Source organism: Manis pentadactyla, chromosome 1 (assembly GCF_030020395.1).
Source record: "Manis pentadactyla isolate mManPen7 chromosome 1, mManPen7.hap1, whole genome shotgun sequence".
Lineage (NCBI taxonomy): Eukaryota > Metazoa > Chordata > Mammalia > Pholidota > Manidae > Manis > Manis pentadactyla.
This window is the reverse complement of record NC_080019.1, coordinates 201,008,227-201,032,245: the sequence shown is the minus strand read 5'-3', so window position 1 is coordinate 201,032,245 and position 24,019 is coordinate 201,008,227. Positions and strand designations below refer to the sequence as shown.

Below are 24,019 nucleotides of genomic sequence, written 5' to 3'. Positions count from 1 at the left end.
GCCACCGGCTCCCTGCCACTGGCCAGGAAGAGCAGCAGCGTTTGCTGCAGGTCACTTTGCAGCGCAGTTTAATTGTACTCTCCTCTCCCTGCAGTCCTGAACCTGGTAGAATTTCTGCAGAAAAGTGGTCACCCAGAGTGCTCTGTGGCCAAGAGCCGTGTTCCATTGTTCCTTGGGGCTGGGATGGGCCCTGCAGCGGTCTTGCTCCTGAGTGGGTCTGACCCCGTGGAGGGCAGCCTGGCCTGCCACAGTCCACCCCCTGCAGCCTCAGGGGAGGCTCAGGTCACTGAAGGATTTGACTGCCTGAAGCCAAGCAGGGGTTTGAGACTTACTTGGGAAAGCCGAATCGGGATCCCTGTTCTGGAGGTCAGGAGACCAGAGCTCAAGTCCCTTCCCCCTCTGTGTGACTCTGCAGATCACTTCCACTCTCTGAGCCCTAGTTTCCCCATTCTTTGGGGATTTGGACCTGATGACGGGCAGTGGCACTTGGGGACTGCAGAAACCACAGGCCCAGATGTTAGCAAACCTGACGGTGTTTTCCACATGTGTGTTCAGTCCACATGCATACCTTGGCCGAGAAGCGCCAGTGTGCAGGCCAGCGGGAAGGGCTTCACGGAGCTGTGGCCACAGTCGCTGTCAAGGGTGTGACGAAGCCCTCTGAGGAGGGGATTAGAATACCGGCTATTCAGAGGGAATTGGTTTTTCCTGATTTCACACTCTGTGAAGTCCGTGGCTATTAGCATGCAAGCATTTCTGGGGAAGTGTGGGAGCTCTTATTTTCTCTTCCAAGAGCTTTCTCTGAAGGGGACAGGCACTGGGGGTCTCAAGGCTGCCTCAGAAAGGACGTCCCCACTCTGGGGTGGGTGCCAGGGAGAGAGGCCTGTTCTGCATCTGATTAGCCCCAACCATATCTGAGCCCCGTGCAGGTGGAAGAGCCTTTCATGCTCACCCACCCCAGTTTATTCTTACCGCCCCGGGGTGCCTGCAATATTCTGGCTATTAGTTCTTTAATGCCTAGGAGGATGGAGTATTTTATATGATGGCTAATCCTCAACTGTACTGCAAAAGAGCCATTAAGCCCCCACTTTGAGCAGCTAAGCGGAGACCAAAGGGCACCCAGCCGAGTAAGCGGGGCCAGAGGCTCCGGATCCAGGTCTCTTTTGTCCCAAGATGGCATCTCTCTTGAGGGCTCCATAGCTTCAAGCCAAGTGGCATGGGGTGGGAGGGATGAATGAGTCACTGCCCCACCTCACAGGGGCTCAGCTGGGCGAGGTAGGAGTTGTGGTCAGAGCCTTGAGAAAGGAGCAGGACCGAGTGTGAGGGCTTCAGGGAGGAGGTGACAGCTGAGTGGGTTGTAAAATGTCTGGAGGAGTTGGCTGGGCTGAGAAAGGAGGACCAACCCATGTTCCAGGCAGAGGGAAAAGCACATGGAAAAAACCCAGGGCATTCAAAGGGCAAATGTCTTCAGGTGGTAGCAAGAGGCCGTGAGTCTGGGAGGGGGTGCCACGGACTGGCGGTCAGGGTCAGGGCCTGGGCTTTGTGCTGCACAGAGTGGGGAACCCATGAAGGGCCTTAGGGAGGGGATAACAAACTGAAAGTCACCTCTGGGGGTCACGTGGTCTGGCTCAGCCTCCAGGGGTACCTGTGAGAGGCCCCTTGGCCCCAGCCCATTGTGGGGGTTCCCACTCAGAGCAGGCGCTCTTTTCTCAAGCCCTGAGTATGGCCCAAAGACAACTGGGACACAGACAGGAGCTCCCAGCCCACAGGGGGAAAGACACCACTAACAAGCCATGAAGGGTGAGGCCAGGGGATAAATAGAGATAGCACAAAGAAACCAGCAGCATGAGGGAGGCCACCTGGAAGAAATCAAGGGAGGCTTCCTGCAGGAGGTGGCATCTCTGCTGCCTGTAGGTATAGGATTTTTCGAGACATGGTAGGGCACTATAGGCAGAGAATACAACATGAACAAACATGGAGGTAGGATGGAGCCTGGTGTGGTTCAGAAATGGTCAAAGCTGAGGCTGAAGTGAGGGCCTGTGTCTGGGGCTGAGACTAGAAAGAAAGGCAGGTCATGCTGAGGCTCACAGAGCCCTTGCTATGTGGGTGTCACCGTGCTAAGCCCCAGCTCATTCTAAGCACCAACCCAGTGAAGTGGGGATGTGATTATCCCATTTTCAAGGCAAAGAAACCAAGGCATAGGGAGAAGTGGCTGGCCCGAGGTCACACAGCCTGGCAGTGGGACCTTCAAGGTCTTACCTGGTCATACGATGCCAGCCGAGGAGCTCCAGCTGGGCACCCCAGCAAATGAGACGCACAGGGCTGGAGGCTGGATGCATCCTCTTTCCATCAGCTCGTGACCGTGAATGATGGTCACACATCCACACAGGCAGGTGGATGAGAACTTGGCTTTTTGACCAGGCCTCAGCCTGGTAGGATGCTCTAGAAGGCGCTTTCCCTCTGAGCCTCCCGCACACTGGGTGGGAGGGGTGCTCGCCCGGCTCTCCGGGCTCCCGTGGGGGTCGACAGGGCCAATGCCAGGAAAGTACTGCCTCCCCGCCCTCCGTAGAGGCTCCGGAACTGGTGGCTCTCCTTGCCCAGACAGATCCTCCTCAGGGAACCCCGCATACAGAATCTCTAGGCTTTTTTGCCTGATGCCATATTCTGTTATTTAAAACAGCCACCAGCCGCCCCAAAACTTAAGAGTATAAAAAGGACATTTTGCAGACAATGCATAATTAACCACTTCTAAACACAGGGTCTGCCAGGCTCCCTTGAAACTGTTAATTATTCTTCATTAGTGATCTTAAATTAATGTAAAATAATCCTGGAGGTCTGCCAGAGGCTGAGGCTGGGGGAGTGGAGCGGAGCTGCTTATTTTAACTAGAAAACTGAAGATGTGTTCATAGGGCACCCCTGCCTTCCGCTGGGCTGATGGTGACCCTGCAGACCCCTCAGCTTTGGCCCAGAGGCCCCTGTGGGAGGGCACAGACCCTCTCCCCAGTTGCCAGAACCTGACAGACCTCAGGGTACTCTCACTAATAAAGTAGTTCAGATGCAAAGAAAATGTGGAGAACAGTATAAGCACTGCCTGCCTTCAGAAATAAACCATTATGGCTGGGGCAGATGGCCCTGGGGACCTCAAGTCCCCATCCCACTCCTGCTCCCCCAGACGTAGCCTAGGCAGTCCCCACAGTTTCGTGTACATATTTCCCATACACGTTTTTATAACTTTGTTACCACAGTTTTTTACACGTCTTTAAACTTCAAATACATCATTTCATAATTTGCTTTTTACAAATCTTTAGTTGTGGTAAAATACATATAACATAGAATTGCCCATCTTAACCATTGTTGAGTGTGCAGTTCAGGGGCATTCAGTGCATTCCCACTGCTGTGCAGCCACCCCACCATCCATCTCCAGACACTGTCCACATGAACACTCACTCCCCGCCCCTCCCCTGGCCCCCACCACTCCACTTTCTGCCTCTGTGAATCCGACTACCCTGGGGCCCTCGTATAAGCAGAATCACACTAGTATTTGTGCTTTTACAGCTGGCTTATTTCACTGAGCAGAATGTCCTCAAGTTTCATCCATGCTGTAGCCTGTGTCAGAACCTCCTTCCTTTTTAAGGCTGAATCATATTCCATTGTATGGCTGGACCACATTTTGTTTATCCATTTATCCATCAGTCAGTGGACACTTAGGTTGCTTCCACCTCTTGGCTATTATGAATGATGCTGTTGTGAGCATGGGTATGTGGATATCTCTTCAAGAGGCAACTTTATTTTCTTACTTTAGGGGTGAGATTCCCCTGTTGCTAGGTATAGTTCTCATTCCTTTGTTTACACTGGTGTGTAGTGGTCCATCGTACAAATCTCTGTTCCGCTATTACATATTTAAGTGCATTTTTTATATTACCTGCACGGCTGCAGTGGGCATTCTTGCACACATCTCCTTGTGCATGTGCGTGGCACTGCTGGAGGGTTTGTACCAGGTGATACACTAGTGTCCTCAGCCTCATCGGGCTGTGGGGAATGGAAAGTGGTTTTGGCAGTGTGCATCCTCACCGGCAGCCCGCAGGAGCCTCCAGGTCTCCACATGCTCGCCTACACTCAGCATCAAGAACCAGATGACGTTTTCAATGTAAAAGGAAAGAAAGAGGGAGATAAAGCGAGGAGAATGCTGTAAATGGTAGCTCCACTCAGCATCAGGTATCCCAAAGTGGAGGGGGAGACACGCATATGCTGTTCCCTCGATCTGGGCAGTTCCAGGTTCTCCACAGTCCTGCCCCCGCCCTGACTGCGGAGCCTCACCTCCAAGCATACTGTGGATGCCTGTCTGGTTTCAGGTGTTGAACTAGCTCAGATCGTACTGCCTGTTGACTTACTTCCTGTTGGGCAGGTTTCACTGATCACTTCTGTTGGAAATCCCTGTGGCAGGTGTATCTAAAACACAGTGTGAAGAGGCTCACTTTGGAGTGAGCTCCCCAAAGTGCGTCCACAGTAAGTGAACTTGGCGGGCTGGCAGCTCCGAGCACACAGCCCAGCCGGGGAGGGCTTCTGGGCCGGGTCAGAGGTTGCCAGGTTGCCCCCAACACATGCCAACATCCCAGACCTCAGCTCTTGGCTGGTCAGCGAACACCCCAGAGGCTTTGTGATGTGAGGGCAGAGGGCAGGCTCTGAACTCAGGCTGACTGGGCATCCAGTCTGGTTGGTGCCTTTGATCATAATTGTTAGCTATTCCTCACTTTCACTGAGCATTTATCTGTGTTACATGCTCTACTGTGCTATCTCTGTTTATCCTCACAACAGTTTTATGAATTAGAGATCATTGTTTTCCCACATTTCAGATGAGGAAACAGAGGCCCAGAGAGAGCAAATGACCTACCTAAGGTCACAGAATGCAGTCGATCCAACCCAAGTGATGGACGGCTAGGCTGACCTGCCTCACTTATTATTCATAATATTTAGCACTTCCTGGCTCTGTGTAACTGCTCTGTTGTGGCTGTGTAATAAATTACCCCCAAACTTAGTGGCTTAAAACAGTGACAGTACTGGGTTTTCCCATGGGTCTGTAATTTGGGTGGGGCCTGCTTTACTTGCATCTACTTGAAGGTTAGGGGCTGCATTCCTCAGAAGCCTCCCCCACCCACCCACTCACCCATCCCCTCGACTTGTGGTTGCTGCTGGCTCTCAGCTGAAACACCTACCCGGGGCCTCCCATGTGGCCTGGGCACCCTCCCAACATGGCAGCTGGGTTCTCAGAGTTGCATTCCTAGAGACAGAGCCGAGGAGAAGGCGTGACCCTTCCTGACAGGCCTCTGAAGTCACAGCACCATTTCCATCGCCTTCTATTCACTGGGTCATCACAGAGTCCTTCCCAGGCCCACGGGGAGTTGTCTGGGACCGCCTGCCACAGGGACCATCCAGATCACCTCTCCACTCTGACACTCATGTCCTGAGCTGAAATGGGCTCAGGAAGAGTGCCTAACAGTCAAGAGGCCACCTGGGAACAGTTGGCACTCAGTAAATGCTGGGTTTTATTTTTATTAACAAAGTTACGTTCAAAGAAAGTATAGTTATTTATTCAAGACAGGGAGCAATCATTTCAACCGGGAAAGTCATAAAGGGTTCTTGTAGAACTGAGATGGATCTTGATGGAAGAGGAGGATTTTTCCCATTGACATAAGAGGTGCAGACAATCACCCTTGGCAGAAAAGACACCAAAGGAAGGTGAGGATGGCAGCATGTGAGCACTGGATCCGACAGTCTTTGGTGGCAAGCAACAGAAATCATGCATTGCCAGCTGGAGCAAAAGGGAGGTTACAAGCCCCTCGGGAGTTCAGAGGATCAGCAGGAAGCTGAAGTCCCAGAGCAGTAATCCCGTGGCCCCTGGTGCAGACTCCTGGCTGTGTGCATTCAGGGAGTCCCCAGCCACCTGCCTCCACTCAGGATGTAAAAATCTCAGGGGAGAATCTGATTGGTCAAGCTCGTGCTATGTCCCACCCCTTGGTTGCGCTGGGAGGTTGGGGGAAGTATCTGTAGGAACTAGCCTACAGGGACCCCTTTGCTTCTACCCATGGCATAGGCCTTCTTATTCCCACCCCACCAGCAATGCACTCTGTGGGAGAGGCCAGTTCCCAGGCGACATGGGAAGGCTGTGTGCCTGCCTGGCAGTGCAAAATGCCCCATGCTTCCTGCAAGCACATCCTCCTCATTTAGGTACTTCTGCTGGACCAGAGCAAGGCAGCACAGTTTGACCAAATTCTCAGACACCTCCAGGAGCTCGTCTTCAGCAGAATAATCAGGGAAGGTTTAAGAATGAAGCAGCCAGAGCCAAACCAAGCCCAAGTTTAGAGAGAACTGATCTTGAGTGGGACCAGGCTGCCTGCCTCCATCTACCTGCCCTGCCCTGACCAGGCACATCTAGAGGGCATTTAAAGCAGGCACTCCAGGTGCGGTTGGGCTCCAGGGCTCCAGTCCTGCATGTCTGACCTCCCCTGGCAGCCCCCTGTGTCTTAGCAAGATCCCCTGGTAGCCAGGGGGTGGGGAGATGGATGTTGAGATCATGGAGATTTTATTCAGGGAACCACCTTGCCAGGACTAGACCTTACTGGCCTTCCATGGTGAGCACATTTGCCAGCAGTGATTGCTGGACTTTGCACGTGAGCTCAGTCCACACTAAGTGACTGTCTGCACCTCCTCCACGTCTTGGCAGCCACAGGATGGATGGATCAGCCTGCCAGGGAAGGGGCAAGCCAACCGAGGGGCTCCAGATGCCCAGGCAACTCAGCGGAGGAAAGAGCTGGGTCCAAATGCCTATGAGCCGAACTCTGTCTCCTGTCAGAGCCTGTTATGTACCCACTAGAATTCATAAGTCCTAACCCCCAGTACCTTAGAATAGGACTGTACTTGGAGGTAGGGTCTTTAAAGAGGTAATGAAGTTCAAATGAGGTCATTAAGGTGGCTGTACTCCAATATGACTGGTGTCCTTATAAGAAGAGATTAGGGCACAGATACAGAGGGAAGACCATGTCTGATGATTACCTTTATGTGTCACCTTGACTGGGCCACACAGCACCTAAAATTTTTTTTTTTTTTTTTTTTTATTGAAGGGTAGTTGACACACAGTATTACATTACATTAGTTTCAGGTGTACAACACAGTGATTCAACATTTATATACATGATAATTCTAGGTACCAGCTATCACCATACCAAGTTGTTACAATATTTTGACTATATTCCTTATGCTATACATTACATCCCGGTTACTTATTTATTTTACAATTGGAAGTGTGTACTTTTTTTTGGTTGTTGTTGTTAGGGCATCTCTCATATTTATTGATCAAATGGTTGTTAACAACAATAAAATTCTGTATAGGGGAGTCAATGCTCAATGCACAATCATTAATCCACCCCAAGCCTAATTTTCGTCAGTCTCCAATCTTCTGAAGCATAACGAACAAGTTCTTACATGGAGAACAAATTCTTACATAGTGAATAAGTTACATGGTGAACAGTACAAGGGCAGTCATCACAGAAACTTTTGGTTTTGCTCATGCATTATGAACTATAAACAGTCAGTTCAAATATGAATACACATTTGATTTTTATACTTGATTTATATGTGGATACCACATTTCTCTCTTTATTATTTTTAATAAAATGCTGAAGTGGTAGGTAGATACAACATAAAGGTAGAAAACATAGTTTAGTGTTGTAAGAGAGCAAATGTAGATGATCAGGTGTGTGCCTGTAGACTATGTGTTAATCCAAGCTAGACAAGGGCAATAAAACATCCACATATGCAGAAGATTTCTCTCAGAACAGGGAGGGTGAGGTTCTAAGCCTCACCTCTGTTGATCCCCAATTTCTCACCTGATGACCCCCCTGCGACTGTGCCTGTCTTAGGTTGTTCCTCCCTTGAGGAATCCCACCCGTCTCTGGCCAACCAGCCATCCTCCGGGGCCACACAGGGAAATGTTAAGTTGGTAAGTGAGAGAGAAGCCTTATTGTTTGAAATGGTTAGCTTTTCATTTCCTTGCATATCTACGCCCTGCGGCTTCCATGCCCAGCACTTGTCCCGAGGCATCCTTACCACCTGGAGGAGTTATGATACTCGGTAAATTTGATATGAGGCACGAATTCTATTTAAGAATTCGTTGTAATTAGGAAGGAAGAAGAAAAGCTATAGAAGTAGCAGGCGGGAGAAAACATGGGAAGATTGATTATTTCTTTGACATATCTTCTTGTAGAGTAACTTCAGCATGTATAGATTTTAAGCTACTACTTAAATTGCGCACACACATTAACATAATAGGAGTATAGTTACATAACCAAAGCATACCTGTACTTACCAGCCATCTCCAGTGAAACCAAGAAAACCAGTTAGGCACCCTAGGCATTTGTGAAAACTTATCAATGATATGATGGTTATTATCTAACTGAATTTGAATAGTTTGAGAAAAATCAGACAAATTAAAACAACCCATTCCTGGGCACTGTTCACATCCCATATGTTCTTTTAACAGTAAATAGTCTGTAGTTGTAAGATTTTGGAGCGCTACAATTTGCACTTCTCCTAATTCTTGGTTGAGTTCCAACAGTATAGATCCAGTCAAATTTGTTGTTTTACTGTATGCACAGGCCAGCTTAGATATCTCCTTCATTCCCATGGCAAGTCCAGGAGCTGGTGGGATGAGTGCATCTACAGCTGTAGCAGTGCGTGGATCTTTGTTGGGGTTTTTTGATGATCATCTTCTGGCATGAGTCTTCCCGAGAGTGTTGATGTTGGAAGTTCTCTTTCATATCGTATCTTAGTTCATTTTCGGGGTAGCCAAATTAGGCTTTGATCCTCTGTATAAACACAAACAGACCCTTTGCCTACACTTTTATATGTCCTTTATATCATTGTGTAGAACTCATTAGAGGTCACCACATAGGAACTGCATTTTTTTTTTTTAATCATTAATCTACACTTACATGACGAATACTTTGTTTACTAGGCTTTCCCCTATACCAGGTCCCCCCTATATACTCCTTTACAGTCACTGTCCATCAGCGTAGCAACCTGTTGTAGAATCACTACTTGTCTTCTCTGTGTTGTACAGCCCTCCCCTTTCTCCCACCCCGCTATGGATGCTAATCTTAATACCCCCCTACTTCTCCCCCCCTTATCCCTCTAAAATTTTAAGTAGACTATTCTGGGTGTGTCTGTGAGGGGTTTTCTGGAGGACTGACATTTGAATCAGTAGACTGAGCAGAGCAGATTGCCCTCCCCAGTGTGGGTGAGCCTCGTGCAATCAGTTGAAGGTCTGGATAGAGCAGAAAGGCTGAGTAAGCAGGAATGCACCTGTCTGGCTGCCCTTGAGCTGGACATCAGTTTTTCCTGCCTCCAGACTCAGACTGAAGCATTGCTTCCTCCTGGATCTGAAGCTTCCTGGCATTTGGTTTGGAACCAACCACCAGCTTTCCTGGGTCTCTAGCTGGCCACCTGCAGGTCCTGGGACGTGTCAGCCTCTCTAGTTGTGTGCGCCAATGCCTGTGACAAATAAAATATACGTACGTGTGTGTGTGTGTACATACCTACACATACATCCTATTGGTTCTCTTTCTCTGGAGAACCCTGACTAATATACCGTGTGAGGACACAGTGAGACGGCTGCCCTCTACAAGCCAAGGAGAGAAACCTCAGGAGACACCAACCCTGCAGATGCCTTGACCTTGGACTTTTAATCCCCAGAAGTGCTGTGAGCCCCCTAGTCTGTGCTAGTTTGTTATGGCAGTCCCCAGCACAGCACTCTAGGACCTCTCTCTCTCCATCTGTGAAGTTGGGTGCCAGGGCCCAATCTCAGGCTTATCATGAGATTGTTAAGCCCAAAGTATGCGCACAGTTACTCTATACGCAGCAGAGCCCACGTGTCTGGTGTGTGGTGGTCAGGCTGGGATGAGTATGGGACAAGGGAGGTGTTCACCTTGGAAGCAGCATTTAAGCGGGCCCTGAAAATTCAGTAATGAAGAAAACAAAATGTCATAATTCTGCATAAAGACAGGCTGCTGTTTTTTATTTTACAACTTTGCATTATTGTGCAATGGGAACAGTCATTTCCATGGCAGGGGCAGGGGGCTGGGGGTGGGGAGTGTGGCAGTTTCCAGGCCCTGCAGCTCAATGTGCCCCGCAGGGTGGGCTTACGGAGTTAATGAGGGTGGGCAGTGATGTGTGAATAGATAGGGAAACGTAAGGCTGCATAAATAATCTTTTTTTTTTTTTAACTTTTAAGCTTTAACTTTCTCACTTGGTTCAAAATAGAGGCAGCTATTTTGTGAAGAAGTGTCTATAGGCACGCACATCATTCCTTCCGCATCAGGCCCTGATACGGTGCTGAGCTGGCTACCCGCGTACTGCGCCGTCTGCCCCCAGTCAGGCTGGGTCTTTGGAAGGCTATCCTCTGAACACATTCCCTCTGGATATTCATAAGGGAGGCCTAAGAAGCAGGGAGTGTTTCTCTGTAGAGGACAGGTCAGGTCAGTTGGCAACTCTGAATGAGATCCCAGGATTAGATAGTAGTATTGAATCAGTGTTAATGTCCCGACTTTGAAAACTGGACTGTGATTCTGTCAGAGAATGTCCTTGTCGTAGGAAAGACACTTGGTGAAGTAGCAGGGACTTGAGGTGGGCAACTTGCTGTCAAGCAATTCTGGGAAAAAATGAGTGTGTGTATGTATGTGTGTTAGAGAGAGAGAGGAAGGCAAATGGGATGCAGTGTAACACATGGGAATCTGGGTGAAGATACACAGAGTCCTTTGTACTCTTCCTGCAACTTTTCTGTAAGTCTGATGTTAACTCAAAATACAAAAAATTTTTTTTAAGTCAGGAGTAGCTGAGAGCTGACTGGACATACTCATGCACTAGCTTCTCCTGGAGCCCTCTGTCCCCAGACTTCCCCCTTCTTCCTCCTCCTTCATCCTTCAGGTCTGAGCTCAAATGTCGCCTCCTCAGAGAGGTCCTCCCTGATCACCTTGGCTAGCATAGCATCACCCTCCTCTAGTTATCACCTTTCCCGTCCCTTTATCGCCCTCATCAACATAGGATAGTATCTCATCAGCTTACTCGGCATTCATCTTCTCGATCCCCTGCCTCCAAATGTCAGCTCTGTGGAACTCTGTCTTGTGCACCCTCTGTGCCTGGCATACAGTAGGTACCCAACAAATATCTGCGACCAAGGGAAAGGTTAGTTGATCGTAGGACTGAAGGTCAGAAAACCTGTAGTCTTGTCCTTCCTGGTTTTCCCACACAGGCTGGCCATGTGGCCTTGGGCAGCACCCCACCCCACTCTAGACAGTTTCACCATCTGGCCCCCAGCTCCAAAGCTTTGGATTCTGTGATGCAGGAAGCCCCAAGCTGCTGTAGAGGCTCAGTGCTCCCCAGCTGAGACATCCCCGCTGCAGGAACTACCAGCCAGGATGGATCTACACCCCACCCCACCCCACCCCAAGCTTCTCACTGGTCCCTCCTTGAGGGAGGAGAAGCAGAAGACGAGGAAATATATTTGGTGAACCTTGCCTGTAGGCCAGTGTTCCCGTATAGGTGGGCCACGGAGGGAGTTGGTTCACACCCCTCCCAGATGCTTAACAAAGACAAGGCAGGTTTGAAGAGCAGCACCCTGGCAGGAAACAGTATCTGCCTGAAATGGAATAACATTGTCTTGTTTTCATGGTAACCTTCTACTTACAGCAAGTGATACTAGTTTTCCATTTGGGGGAGTGATATAAAGTTTCCTTTCAAAATGAATGCATTCAGGGGTGCACTGCGAGTTAATTTGCTGTTTTCTGCACTGTTTTCAGCTTTTTATTGGTGCAAAGTGGAAACATAGTTGGAAGCAGAGAAGGACTCCTCGGGGTCCCCCCTGCACCCAGGTGTCATGGTTTTGCCTTGTGTGTTTTGTCTTCCTTCCACCAACTCCACACTCTATTTCAGGTTCAGGTTTTCCAAATGATCTCCAAAAATGTCTTTTTGCAGCTGATTTGTTCAAATCAGGATCCTCACAAGAGCCAGGCACTGCAGGCATCCCTTAAGTCTCCTTTTATCTGGAAGTTCCCATTTCTTTGTCCTCCTTGAAACTTATTGGTGGAAGGAACTGGCCCATTTGCCCTTAGCACATCCTGCCTGCAGTTTTTAGCTGATCGCCTCCCCCCATGGTGTCACTGAACCTGTTCCTCTGTCGCCCATAGTTCCTAGTAACTGGGAGTTCGATGAAAAAGCTTCATCAGCCTTGGGTCTAAAATTTTAAGCCAGTTGCTTTAAAAGGAGAACATTAAATAGTTAATGTTTTTAATAATAATTAAATACTGGAATGCCCACAGAGAGAGTCTGCATCATAACAGACTGGCTGCATGAGGATGAAGCTGGGAACTCGTGTGAATGGAGGAAAGCAATGGAGAAGATTCAGGCAGGGGACTGATGGAGACAGATGTGGGGCTTGGGAAACAGCCCTGAGGCAGTGGGTGGAAAGGAAAGGGGGCAGGTAAGCCAGGGAGGAGGTGAGGTCGTGGCCCGGACGGTGCGATCCTGACTGGTTCTTTTTGCAGGAGGCGCGTGTGTGGGTGCAGCCAGCCACGGGGAGGGCTTCTGTTTGGTGTGCCCTGACATGCACGCCAGACCCAGGGAGCTGGGAGCTGGGAGCCAAAGAAGTCGGGCCTTTCAGCACATGATGCGGGGCAAAAGCATCAGCTTTTCTCCTTTGCCCAGGAAGGAGCTAGGGAATGAGTAGAGCCTGCAGTAAAAGGATTTGGCTTAGACACTGAGAAGGACTTCCATACCAGATTAGGAAAGTCGTATTGCATAGTGGGTTTGGGGCAGAATTGCCAGGGTTCAAATCCTAACTCTACCCCTTCCATTTGCATAACACTGGGCATGTTTGTAAACCTCTCTGTGCCTTAGTTTCCCTGCCCTATAAATGAGATCATAATACCTCATAGGGTGGGCTTAAGGATTCAATGAGTCAGGCCCACGTAGGGCTGCAGTAGGCACTCAGTAACCAGGAGTATTAGTATTAGTATTATTATTGGATGATAGCTAAGTGTCACCCTGGGAATTTCAAAGATTGCCACACCCAGAAAATTTAAAGACTAGAGGCTAAGAAGAGCATCGCTTTATACACACAACCTTTCACATAGCTTCACAAAGCACATTCACACAGTGCTGACACCTTCCATGTGTTGGATCTTCACGAAGGCCCCTGAAGGCCGGTCCTGTTTCTTTCCTCATTTCACTGGGGAGGAGGTGAGAGGACGGCTTGGAAAGGCCCCATGGCCGGTGCAGCACAGCAGCATGGAAAAGGGTCAGGTCTTAGAGTGAGGACCCCGCTCAGAGTCCCAGATCGACTTCTCCCTGGCTGTGTGACTTGAGATAAGTCACCTGACACCTCAGAGACTCCGTCTCTCCACCTCCAGCACTGGGGAATGGGGCCGCGGCCTCCGCTGCTAACAGTGCTTTCCCGACACAGCCTATCTAAGCAAACACCCCACAGGGCCCTTGTACTCTCTGCCCTCTGCAGGCCCGAATGGGACTGGGTCAGAACTCTCAGAAGGGAGAACCCGGGAGGGCTGGCTGTCACTTTGGCCGATTGCTGATGTCAGGCCCTTCCCCTTGGGACTCCATCTGTCTCACAGCCAGGCCACCTACAGAGGTGCCCAGTCTGAGGGTCTGGCTCTGCCTGGATCCTAGGTGGCAGCCACCATGGCAGGCTCCTGGAGAGAGAGCCCCAGAACAGACTCCCCCCAGATGATTGGGAGCTGCTCCAGATCCTGTTTTTCCCTGCAGTGGCAAAACATGATAAGATTGTACAATTGTCTACATACTTCCTGCCCGCCCGGTCTCAGGGGCAGCTGACAAACAGAGGCTGGACAGTGAGTAGGCTCTGGCCCTAGATGCCGCCCTGGGCAGGTCACATCCCTAATCTGGGCCTCAGTTTCCTCATTTGCAAAATGAAAGGCAGAGGGATCAAGTGAGAGAGCTGTTCATCCATCCAGCATATAATCATCCATGAACTCCTCTGGGCCAGATTGTTCATTGGGAGTATGAGAAACTGATGAGCAAACCCCATATCCACCTGCAAGCCACTGCTAGTCTGTTTTTTTCAGTCCCACAAGGGGGCTGTGAGGAGCCACAAACATCTCTGGAGCTGAACCAATCCTGGGCAGCTTCGTGGAGGAAGTGGCAGCTCTGTGAGTCTTAACAATCGAGAAGGAACAAAGGGTATAAGAGGAGGCCTGTAGGCCAGACACCTACAGATGGACTTTATTTTGCCTGCATGGGATTAGCCCACATATTTTAAATTTGAGTTTCTTGCAAGCATATAAAATTCAAGAGCTTATATGCAAAAATCTGGATTTCTGACTCCTGGAAAACAAGAGCTCTCATTTCCACAGAGCAATGACCTTCCCAGTGCTCTGTCCCACCCCACCCCACCTGCTCCCCACTCACTGTCCCGGTGTCCCCTTCACGATCGCAGAAGCCTCCATCCTCCTAGCTGCTCAGGCCAGAAGCCCAGGTGTCAGCTGCTCTTTCTCTCTCACACCCTCACCTTATCTATCAGAAATCCCTACTGGCTGTGCTTTAAGAGTGTTTCTAGAATCCAGTCACTTATCCTCATGTCTTGGGCCACCTCCCGGGCCCAGGCATCAGCTGCCCTCTGGCCCTAGCTTCTGTTCTTGCCCCTACAGTCTCCTCTCTGTAGAGCATCAGAGCAGGCCTAGGCACCCAGCTGGAGCCTTAGACTCTGTCCCTCATGCTCCCTAAGATGGACATGGCAAAGCTCCTCCCTGGCTTCTTCCCCAGCACCCAGCCTGAGTCAGTGGCCAGCCCTGCCTGCCCCCTGAGCTGTTAGCAGCCTCCTAGGCCTGAGACAAGATGGCAGAACTCAGGTTGGCCAGCAACCTGGGAGGCTGGGAGCCCACCCGTGGTCCCGTGGGACCCAGTGCTCTTAGCCACCACGGGCCTCCATTTTCCCACCTGGAAAATAGGGACGTCCCAGCCCACAATGCAAATGCTGCTTAAGCAGCAGCAAAAATAAGGGTTTTGACATTCAGCCATCTGGACATGTGTCAAGTGCCTGCCTTGTGCCTGGCCCTACTCTGGAAGAATACACATTTAAATGATGGGTGATTCATTTTGCTTTCTGCCTGAAACAGGAGAAAGAGCTCTGGGTTTGGAATCAGGCAGGCAGAGCTGGGTTTAAGTATAATCCTGGGGAAGGTGTCTGAACCTCAGTTTGTTAATGTGTAAAAATGGGACATGTTCATGGCTGCTGCTACTTAGGGTTATCAGGGAGCGTGCAGAGGCATCCTCCCCCACCTCCCACAGGCTCTTAGAGCACTGAGGTACGGGCCACAGACACACGTGATACCCACGGAAGCCCAGGGAACGGAGAGGACCAGGCACAGGAGAGGAGAGGACCAGGGAAGCTTGTCACTAAGAGAAATTCTATGCTTTATTCGGCTTGTGCGTGGCACAGACCACTGCCGGAAGTCATACTTATTTGCTTATGTGGTGCTGGTTATTCCTCCTACAGAATGTCAGCCCTATGAGGCTCCGTGGTCTTCCTCACCAAGTAGCAGTGCCCATCTTCACAGAGTAAGGACGTTAACACATGTTGAGTGAATGGAGGAACAAACAAATAATTGGCTTCCTAGAGGTGTGACCTTGAAGAGTAGCAACTGGGTCCTGCAGGAAGCAGATGGCTCACTAGCAGGGTCCACAGTGTGGTGTGAACCCCGATAGGGCTGCATGCAGGGGTGGTGTGAGGTTAAGGGAGATGGTGGGGGAAGGTGTGGCACCCGGGCCACACAGTGGGTCGGCAACAATGGGGAGGACTTACCAGCCCTGCACCTGAGGGTGGGGAGGGAGCATTTACGTGAACCCCCAGAGAGAGAGAGAGAGAGAGAGAGAGCTGTGTGCCAAGGGCGACCTGCCAGGTGCTGTGGCTGCAGGGGGCAGTGAATATCCTTCCTGCCCATCCCACCCCACAAGCCTCCCACTCCTGCCAGGGCCTCCCACTGTGCACACCCAACAGAGCACAGGAGCCTGGTATTCAGTCCCTGGGCCCCGAGCAGAGTAGACAATCAATCTCCAGGGCATGTGGAGAATAGCTGGCCCAGGTGTGCAGAATTCCTGCCCAGGGTGGGTAGGCCTGGAGGCCCAGGCACTGCTTGGTATCTGGAAGCTCAGCGTGGATGGCAGGAGACAGAGGGTCTTGCCTGCCTGGCTGAGGTTTGGCCTTTCTCCTATAGGTGACAGGCAGCCGTGGAGAGGGTAGCTGGGGAGACAGGCCGAAGGCAGGGATGGAGAGCCCACACAGAGACCCAGAGAGCGGGAGGAGTTGGGGTCTGGCTCTTGAAGCCCACCATCGCCTCCAGCTCGCCAGCTTGTAGAGTGGAGTGTGCCCATATGTGAAGGAGGCAGACATCCATGGAACTGTAGCTTGCCCCTTAAGTCAGAGGCAGAAGTTGGGGGTTTTGGAGCCCTCAGACCGCAGAGAGTCCTCTCCAGGCAAGTAGAGGGGACAAACCCAGCTAGGTCTGACGGCCAGACTGAGGCCATAGACCCTCCTCACCTGGCCTCCAGGGAAGGGTACCATCCCAGTCCTTGATCCTCCGGACGGGGTCCTTGCTGACCCCCGACCCCTGCCCTCGCTGAGGCAGCTGCCTGCCGCCTGTGAGCACAAGCCCAGCGCTGTGTCCTGCCCTCAAAGGCCAAGTTCACCATGGCATCAGCGTCTCCCGGGGAACAAATGTATCCTTTTCTTCAGCAGGGCCAGAGGCTTTGGAAATGACAGCTGATGTAGCCCTGCTGTCCTACGGAAGATGATCCGAAAGTTTAAGTCTCGAACACAGGGGCACACAGCGCTGCGGGCCTGGAGTCGCTTATTACTCACCCCAGCTAGGAGGGAATGGATGCTGAACTCCCATTTTGCAGAGGAACAAACTGAGGCTTGGAGAGGTGGGATGACTCACATAGAGAAAAGGGTGTCAGAGATGAATAAGACATCTGGCCCCATTCTCAAGACAAGCTACTGTTGGTGTTGAAGACGGAATGTGCTAAGCCAGCATTCAAGAACCCACAGAGCACTTGGGCCTCAGTTCCTTCATCCATAAGATGGGGGTAGTGTGGACATGAACCCATCAGGGCTGATGGAGGTTGAGTGGACACGAAGAGGGCAGTTGTGGAAAGGGTGGGGAGCCCCAACATGCCCCAGGCCACCGCGCTGTGTACAGCCTCTGCTGCCATCAGCACCCTGAGACAGCATGCAGCGAGTGCAGGGGGCCGTGAGCAGCTCATGACCCAGAAGGATAGCTGTGGACTGCGGGCTGCCAGGGCCTTCAAAAAGCAGATCTTCAAGGGCTACCCTGTGACAGAGAGCATGGCAGGTGGCGTATAGCCTCTGCTGGGCAGGGATGCTGAGCTCTCTGTGCCCTCAGACTCACCTCCAGGCTTTCCTAAACCCCCAGATAGTCTCCTAGCCCCATCCAAGCCAAAGCAGTGGCCTTGTGAGGAGGAAGCGGAGCCCTGGGAGCTGAGAAAGCCTCACCCACCCCGAGCCTTGGTTTCTGCCTCTGTAATGTGGGGGAGGGAAGCGCTAATGCGATGCTGTGGGAGAGGAGGCGGATACAGGTGGCTGCCGCCAAAGGAAGAACCGGTCCGTGAGGCCCAGGCCCTCCAGAGACTTTGGGACAAGAGAACAGGGACCTGGAAGGGGACCACACAAGGATCTTGGGCTCTGGTCCTGAAAATAACACCCCTCTCTGGGATCTCCTCCAGGGCCCAATGTGCCCCTTGCCCCTCTCCACCAGGCCCCTGCCATGACTGGTGTCTGGCAGCAGGCAGGCATGGAAGGTGCGTGTGACAAATACTCCTCCCATCTGGGTGCAGTGTCCCTGTTGCTGAGTCCAGGCCCAGGGGGTCTGCCCCAGGACGTGGGGCTGTAGGGCCCAGGAGATGAGGGAAATCAGAGGCTAGCAGGCACCAGGAGGGCATGAGGCGGAGAGAGAGGGAAGGCTCACATTTGCCCGGGATGTGACAGGCCGGGTGTGGAATCCCGGGGGACCAGGTGAGAGGCACAGGGCTGATGGAGGCTGCGGGAGGGTTCTGGAAGACAGTTTGCGAAGAGGAAGAGCTTGTTCCGACCACCTGTTATAGTTCTTTACCCTGTGGGGACCAGGGGTCAGCCCAGACCAGAGGGGAGAGAGGGACGGGTGGGTGAATGGGAGATGGGTGGGGATGGGTGTGGGGATGGGTGGGGGCTGTGGAGGATGGATGGGGGTACAGTTGGAGGAAGAGGAGGGCATAAATTGGTGGATGACTGGAAGGTGGGGAAGGGGGTAGGAAAGAAGGAAGGGAGATGTGAATGGGCGTGCAGATGGGTGAGTGATCTTGTGGATGGTTAGCTGGTGAGGCAGGCTGCAGATAGCCCTGTGAATATTGGGGTGGGTGTATGGAGACGTGTAAACAGAGGCTGTCTCTACCCACAATAGACGTTGGGAAAACTTGCACTGGTAGGAGGACAGACCAGATAAGTTCCTGAACGGAGGTCTCACTCAGTGTGGCACAAGGAAGTGAGGCCAGTGTAAAAAGCCCCCGGGAGGCTCTGTCCAAGGGAGGGTTTCCTGAGGTTGGTGGAGGCCCACGATGGAATGGGCAGCCTTGAGAGGTAGTGAGCTTCCCGTCAGTGGGGGTGTTTGGGCTGAGGCCGAGCAGCCTCCTCCCTGGGGGTGCTGTGGAGGAGTTCCTGCAGCAGGTAGAGGCCCACTGTGGGGGCTGCTAGTGACAAGGGGAGAATATGGGTCCCCAAGGCCCCCAAGGATACCATAGCCTTTGCAGAAACCCACCTTGCTTTCAGATAAAGTTCTCCCCCAGCTCAGGGGGGTGGACAGGCTTGCAGCTGCTGATCCGCATTGTGGGAATCGGGCTGGAATCCGAGAGAGAGTCGCCATCCTGCACAGGCCAGTGCAGGGGGCCCGGGGGCAGAGCCAGGCTTTGACCCAGAGACCTGGGCTGAGGTCCAGCTCCACCCCACTGTCCATGGGCAGGTGGTGCCCCTCCCCAGGCCTCGGATTCCTCATGGGTGCAATGGCAGCCTTGTGGCCACTTGACGTGATGGCGCTGGCAGCGATGTGTGGTGTCCAGGGCCCTGCAGGAAGCCAGGATCTGGGCCCATCTGCCTCAGGGGGACTTCATGGGGGCTGTGGGTGGAGAGAAGTAGGTTCTGTGAGCACTGACCCTGAGCCGTGAGTCATTGTCCCAGGGGCTCTGCTGGGAAGCCCCAGCTGCCTGCTCTGGGCTGGGCTTGGGAGCAGCTGTTGGGGGGCAGGGGCGGGGGCTCCATCTGGGTCCCTAGCCTGGAAACACCCCAGACCCAGCTCAGGCCCAGACCCCACAGCTGTTCAGAGGGGCCCCCGCCCTTCAGCCCCCACCCTCCACCCCCATCTCTGCCCGAGGAGCTGGAATGCTCTCACTACACCACTGTAGGCCCCTGGAGCCAGGCGGTCATGGTTCAAATCCTATCTGCTCCCCTTCCCAGGTCTGTGACAGGGTTAAGTGACATCCCCCCACCCCAATGCCTCAGTTTCCTCACATATAAAATGGAGATGATAATAAAATCCACTCTGGAAGGCCATTGGAAGAACTGAATGCAGTAGTTCTGGGTCTGTGGAGATCTTAGACCAGGGCCCTGGGGCCCGTGAGCCCCAGCTGGTCAGGGGAAATGAAGGCCAGAGATGCTGGCCACACCTGGCACTGTCCATCAAACAGTGGGAAGTGGCCAGGCCAGGCAGCTTTGTCTCTCCCAGCAGAGGGAGACCACCGGGGCCAGCCACTCTCCCAGGAAGCAGCCAGACGGTCTTTTGTTCTCTGTCCACCAGAGCTTCCTCCCAGAGCCCAGCAGGCAGAGCAGCCTCCTCTCCCTGCTGGCCAGGGCTTCCGTGGGCCGGGCTGCAGGCAGTGGTGTTGGGTTTAGGCCTCTGGGGAGATGAGGAGGATGTGGGCCCGCCCACCTCCCTCCCTCGCAGGCCCAGCCTCTCCTGTCCCAGGCCAGCCTCTGGACACAGGACGGCCCCTGGGCTCCAGGCAGCTGAGCACGTTCCCTCGCTGGGCAGACGCCCCTCGCTCGTCCCACCCCAGTGACTCACTGTTCCCCTGGCCCGCAGCCACCGCTGTCTCCTGGCAGGAGGCAGGCGCAAGGCTGTGCAGAGGCCACAGGGTCTGGTGTGCGAGGGCCACTCAGCCAGGAGGGTCTGGAGCAGCCAGACGGGTAGGACCTGCAGTGGCCCTTGGGAGCCAGCACCTCCTCCTCTCCCCTGGCTTTTGGGCCTTTTCTTTCTTTTTTCCACCATGAAGAAGGAAGTGACCTGAGAACCAGCAAAGAGATCCAGCCCCTGGCCAGGAGGAGACCAGGGTTGGAGGGCAGTGGCGGTGGGTCCCCCACCTAGCCAGGCATGAAGGGTGGTGGCAGCGCCGTGTGGAGCCTTATGTGGAAGTACTGCATCTCCGTGAGGACCCTCAGGTACCAGGGGGCATGTGCGTGGACGAGGCAGCTCTGCCCGGCCACGGCCTGGTGGGCGTGGGCGAGTGGGCACCAGGCTGGCCTGTGTGCATTGGTTCTGTGAGGTCCAGGGCAGCCCCAGGCTGGGGGCAGCAGGGATGCAGGGCAGGAAGGCCTGCCCGCTATTCTCCAGACAAGCTCAGAGTCTCCTGCGGGGAGGGAGGGAGGCAAGTGAACCATGGTCAGGGAGTGTGCAGGCATTTGGCTGGGACCCGGTGTGCCCACTGGAAGATGCCAGCAGCAGATACAGTGTGGCCGGCAGCCTCCCTAGGCACAAAGGAGCTAGCGCTTGTCATGTAACATGCTGGCTGATGGCCTTGGCCTCTGTGAGCCTGTGAGCCGTCAGTGAAATGGGGTTCATGCTGCAGAGGGCCATGACATCAGTGGTGTCAGCCAGGGCTGGGAACGCAGCCCAGATTTGGGCCCCAGTTCGAAACTGGCTTTGGCATTATCAGTGCCGTGACATGGCTTCACCTGTCTGACTGAAGTTTCCCACCTGCAGATCCTTACAGGATTAGTATGAGGATTAACTGAGGTGATACACAAAGACCAGGGCCTGGGGCGCGCTGCCAGCATTCCGTTAGCATTACATATGATTCCCATTGATGTCATTGTACTTCCCTCTCAGCCAGCCACATGGGGGTGTGCCCGGATTGGACCCCCTTGTGCAGGTGAGGGCAGGGGAGGGAGCAGAGCCCTTTGCCCCCTGGGGACAGGGCTACTCCCCCAAGGTTGGTGCCAGCCTTCCAGCTGCTGAAAGGGTTCAGACCAAGGAGCAGGAAGCCGATCCTGTGTGATCGCAGGCAAGACTGGGTCTCCGTCTCTTCTCTGTAAAGGGAGATTCGGTGGGGTCAGAATTTTTATGGGAGGGACTTAGTGGCGGCCACCTATTTGAAAGACATCTATAAGGACACCACCTAAGGACGTATTTTTTATTTCAAGGGGAGCTTTTACCAAAGGTAAGGGTTGGAAGATTCTCCCTCTGTCTTCCCACCCTCATGATCTGGCAGATAAACTATAAATTTTTCCTTCTTTTCTTCCTCCCTTTCCAAAACATCTGTGACTGCTCATAGGAAATAACTACAATGAATTAAATAATAAACTGTCAGGACCAGGAAAAGCACAACTTAGAATAGGACCTAGGGGGAAAAATATAGATAGGAAGAGAGATATACAGGGTCCTGAGGTCCTTCTATTGAGGTAAAAATTGCCAAGCTTCCTGGCAGCCAAAGAGAAAGGGGAAAGCCATCCATCCAGCACACACTGTGATGAGAAACCATCATTACAATGGCCACAGTTGTGTCTGCTGCTGGGTGGGAGTGTCTGGGACCTTGTACCTCAGCCTGGATGGATGGTGGGTGAGGGTGGAAGGCACTACAGGGACAAGCCTAGGGCCTGTCTTAAGGGCAACAGGACAGTGAGGGCTGAGACATTCTTTGTATAGCGATGCCTGCTGGCTGTGGGAATGGAGAGAGGAAAGCTCACCCCCGGAGTGAGTCAGTGCCCGCCTGTCCTTTAGGCCCTGGGATAGACCTCCCGGAAGGTACCTTGGAGGCCGGGCCAGGCAGAGGGCAAGTCCCTGGGCTGTGGCAAGGTGCCCCACATGCTTTTTTCCTGTAACCACAGTTGGATTTTCCTGCGTCTTGTTCCCTCCCGCGGTTTCCGGGGATTGGCTCTCTGGAAACCTCAGGGGTTGTTTACAGGAGGCTGTGGGCCCAGCACTGGGAGGCCCCACCAGGCTCTGCCAGGCACTCATCCCTCTAAGGAGGAGTAGCCTGGCCTCCCTGTGCCTCAGTTTCCTCATCTACAGAGTGGGAATAATTACCTGACAGGGCTGTAAGGTAGAGCCTCATGTGGTTCGTGGCAAATGCTCAGAGAGTTTGTGGCCCCTGGTAGCTGGACAATGGCAGTGAGCAGGCCTGCAGCGCAGGGCTGCTGTGAACCTGTGAGCACTGGTGGGGTGACCACCTCCCTCAGTGACAGCTTGGGGTGGGTGTGGGTGCCATAATTAGCGCTGGGTGTGCCTCACACCCCCAACTTAGCACCCATAAGTAAAAGGCATCTCTGTGGTTAGCTGGGGGGGATGAGCCTGGGGGGCCTCCAGGAGACATTCTGTGTTCCTAGACCCCCACCCCATTTTGTTGTGGGGTCCCCTAAGAGGGCAGAGGCTACTCCCCAAGTCAGACAGACAGACAAAGCAGGCCCTCGGCAGGATCCCAGCCCCCTCAGCAGCCTGGGGGACCTGAGTCAGCCGGTCTGCGGCCCAAGGCGGGGCTGGTGGCAGCCACAGGGGCAAATTGGAGGGTTGCAATCGGACAACACATAGTTTTCCACTTGCGTCTTCAGATTCCCCTCCGTGTGAGCCTGTTGCCCCTGGCTGGGTCCTGCTCACATCTGGAAAAGCGTGAGGTGTGTGTGGGGAGCGGGCTGCCGGCCGGCCAGCCCTGGCTTCTGCCCAGGGGCTCAGCAACTGCGGCCGAGAAGCCGGGACAGGGTCTCTGGGACTCTGTCCTGCGGTCTCTGGGAGGGTTCCCTCTGGCTCTGAGCTACCTCCTGGATGGGACACCTAGGAACTGGAGTCCAAGCTGCAAAGGCAGGTTGTACGATGTGCAGTCCAAGGCGGTTGCTAGCCCCCCTCAGCGTGACCCCCGCAGTGAGGTGAGGAGAGCAGGGCGAGCTGGGCGGGCCTCTCGGGACGAACCTGAACGGGCCCTGCTGGCTCTGCACCCAGCGCAGCGCATCCGTTTCCCTCGAAGTGTTGGCGTGGGGACGCGCAGTGATGTAGTGGGGAGATCCCAGGCTTTGCAGTCAGGCAGACCTGCGTTCAAAACCCGGCTCAGCTCCTTTCAACTGCCTAAGTGACTTTTAGGGTTGTTCTGAGACTAGATGAGTCGATGCCTGTGGGCCTGCCTGGGTGGGTCAGCTGCAGCGTGGTGGCCCTGTCACAGACCTCACACCTCCAAGTCCATCTGTCACAGGCCTTAGACCGTGGTGCTGGTAATCCTTAGCCTCTGGGGCCAGGCTGGAAAATCACTTTTGCATCTGGTGTTATTCTGGGAATGGAAGACCGTTTTGTGCCTTGAGGGCTAATGGGGTGTTGGAGCTCCCCGGTGGGCAGAGGCTGAAGGGTGAGCATGGGGTGGGGGCTCTGCTGAGCACACAGCCCCCTGCCCCTCCCCCACTGTGGTGCATCTGGGGAGGAGGCAGGGGAGCAGCTGGCTGCCAGGCTCCTGGAGCTTCCAGGGAGCTTTCCTGACAATTAGCCAGCTGAGGCTCCTCAGCAGGGGGCCCTGTGCACACACCACCGGGACAGCATGCTCACGGCCTCCCAGCCTGGGTCATGCCTGGGCAGCTCGGATGCAGGGAGGTTCTTTCCCACTGGAGCTGACACCTCTCTTGCAATGATGCCTTTGCCTGCCT

At 53.3% G+C, this 24,019-nt stretch overlaps 1 protein-coding gene and 1 long non-coding RNA gene across 10 annotated transcripts in view; one reads left to right on the top strand and one right to left on the bottom strand.

Annotated features, from left to right (window-relative positions):
• The window catches only part of IQSEC1 (IQ motif and Sec7 domain ArfGEF 1), a 381,158-nt gene that overhangs the window by 239,646 nt on the left and 117,493 nt on the right, over positions 1–24,019 (top strand). The window contains exon 1 of one of the 9 annotated variants that reach the window (XM_036911505.2): positions 20,191–20,560. The exons of 7 other annotated variants lie outside the window; for them this stretch is intronic. In XM_036911505.2, coding sequence (XP_036767400.1) covers positions 20,493–20,560 — 68 coding nt within the window. In that variant the 5' untranslated portion in view covers positions 20,191–20,492. Of the gene's footprint in view, positions 1–20,190; positions 20,561–24,019 lie in introns of those variants that run through there. One more of the 9 variants, XM_057506094.1, reaches the window with a different exon arrangement.
• On the bottom strand, positions 9,208–19,240 carry LOC118925570 (uncharacterized). Its single transcript, XR_008998961.1, has 3 exons — positions 18,888–19,240; positions 12,576–12,775; positions 9,208–9,543 (listed from the first exon to the last, which is right to left on the bottom strand). It is a non-coding gene; the product is annotated as an uncharacterized LOC118925570 (long non-coding RNA).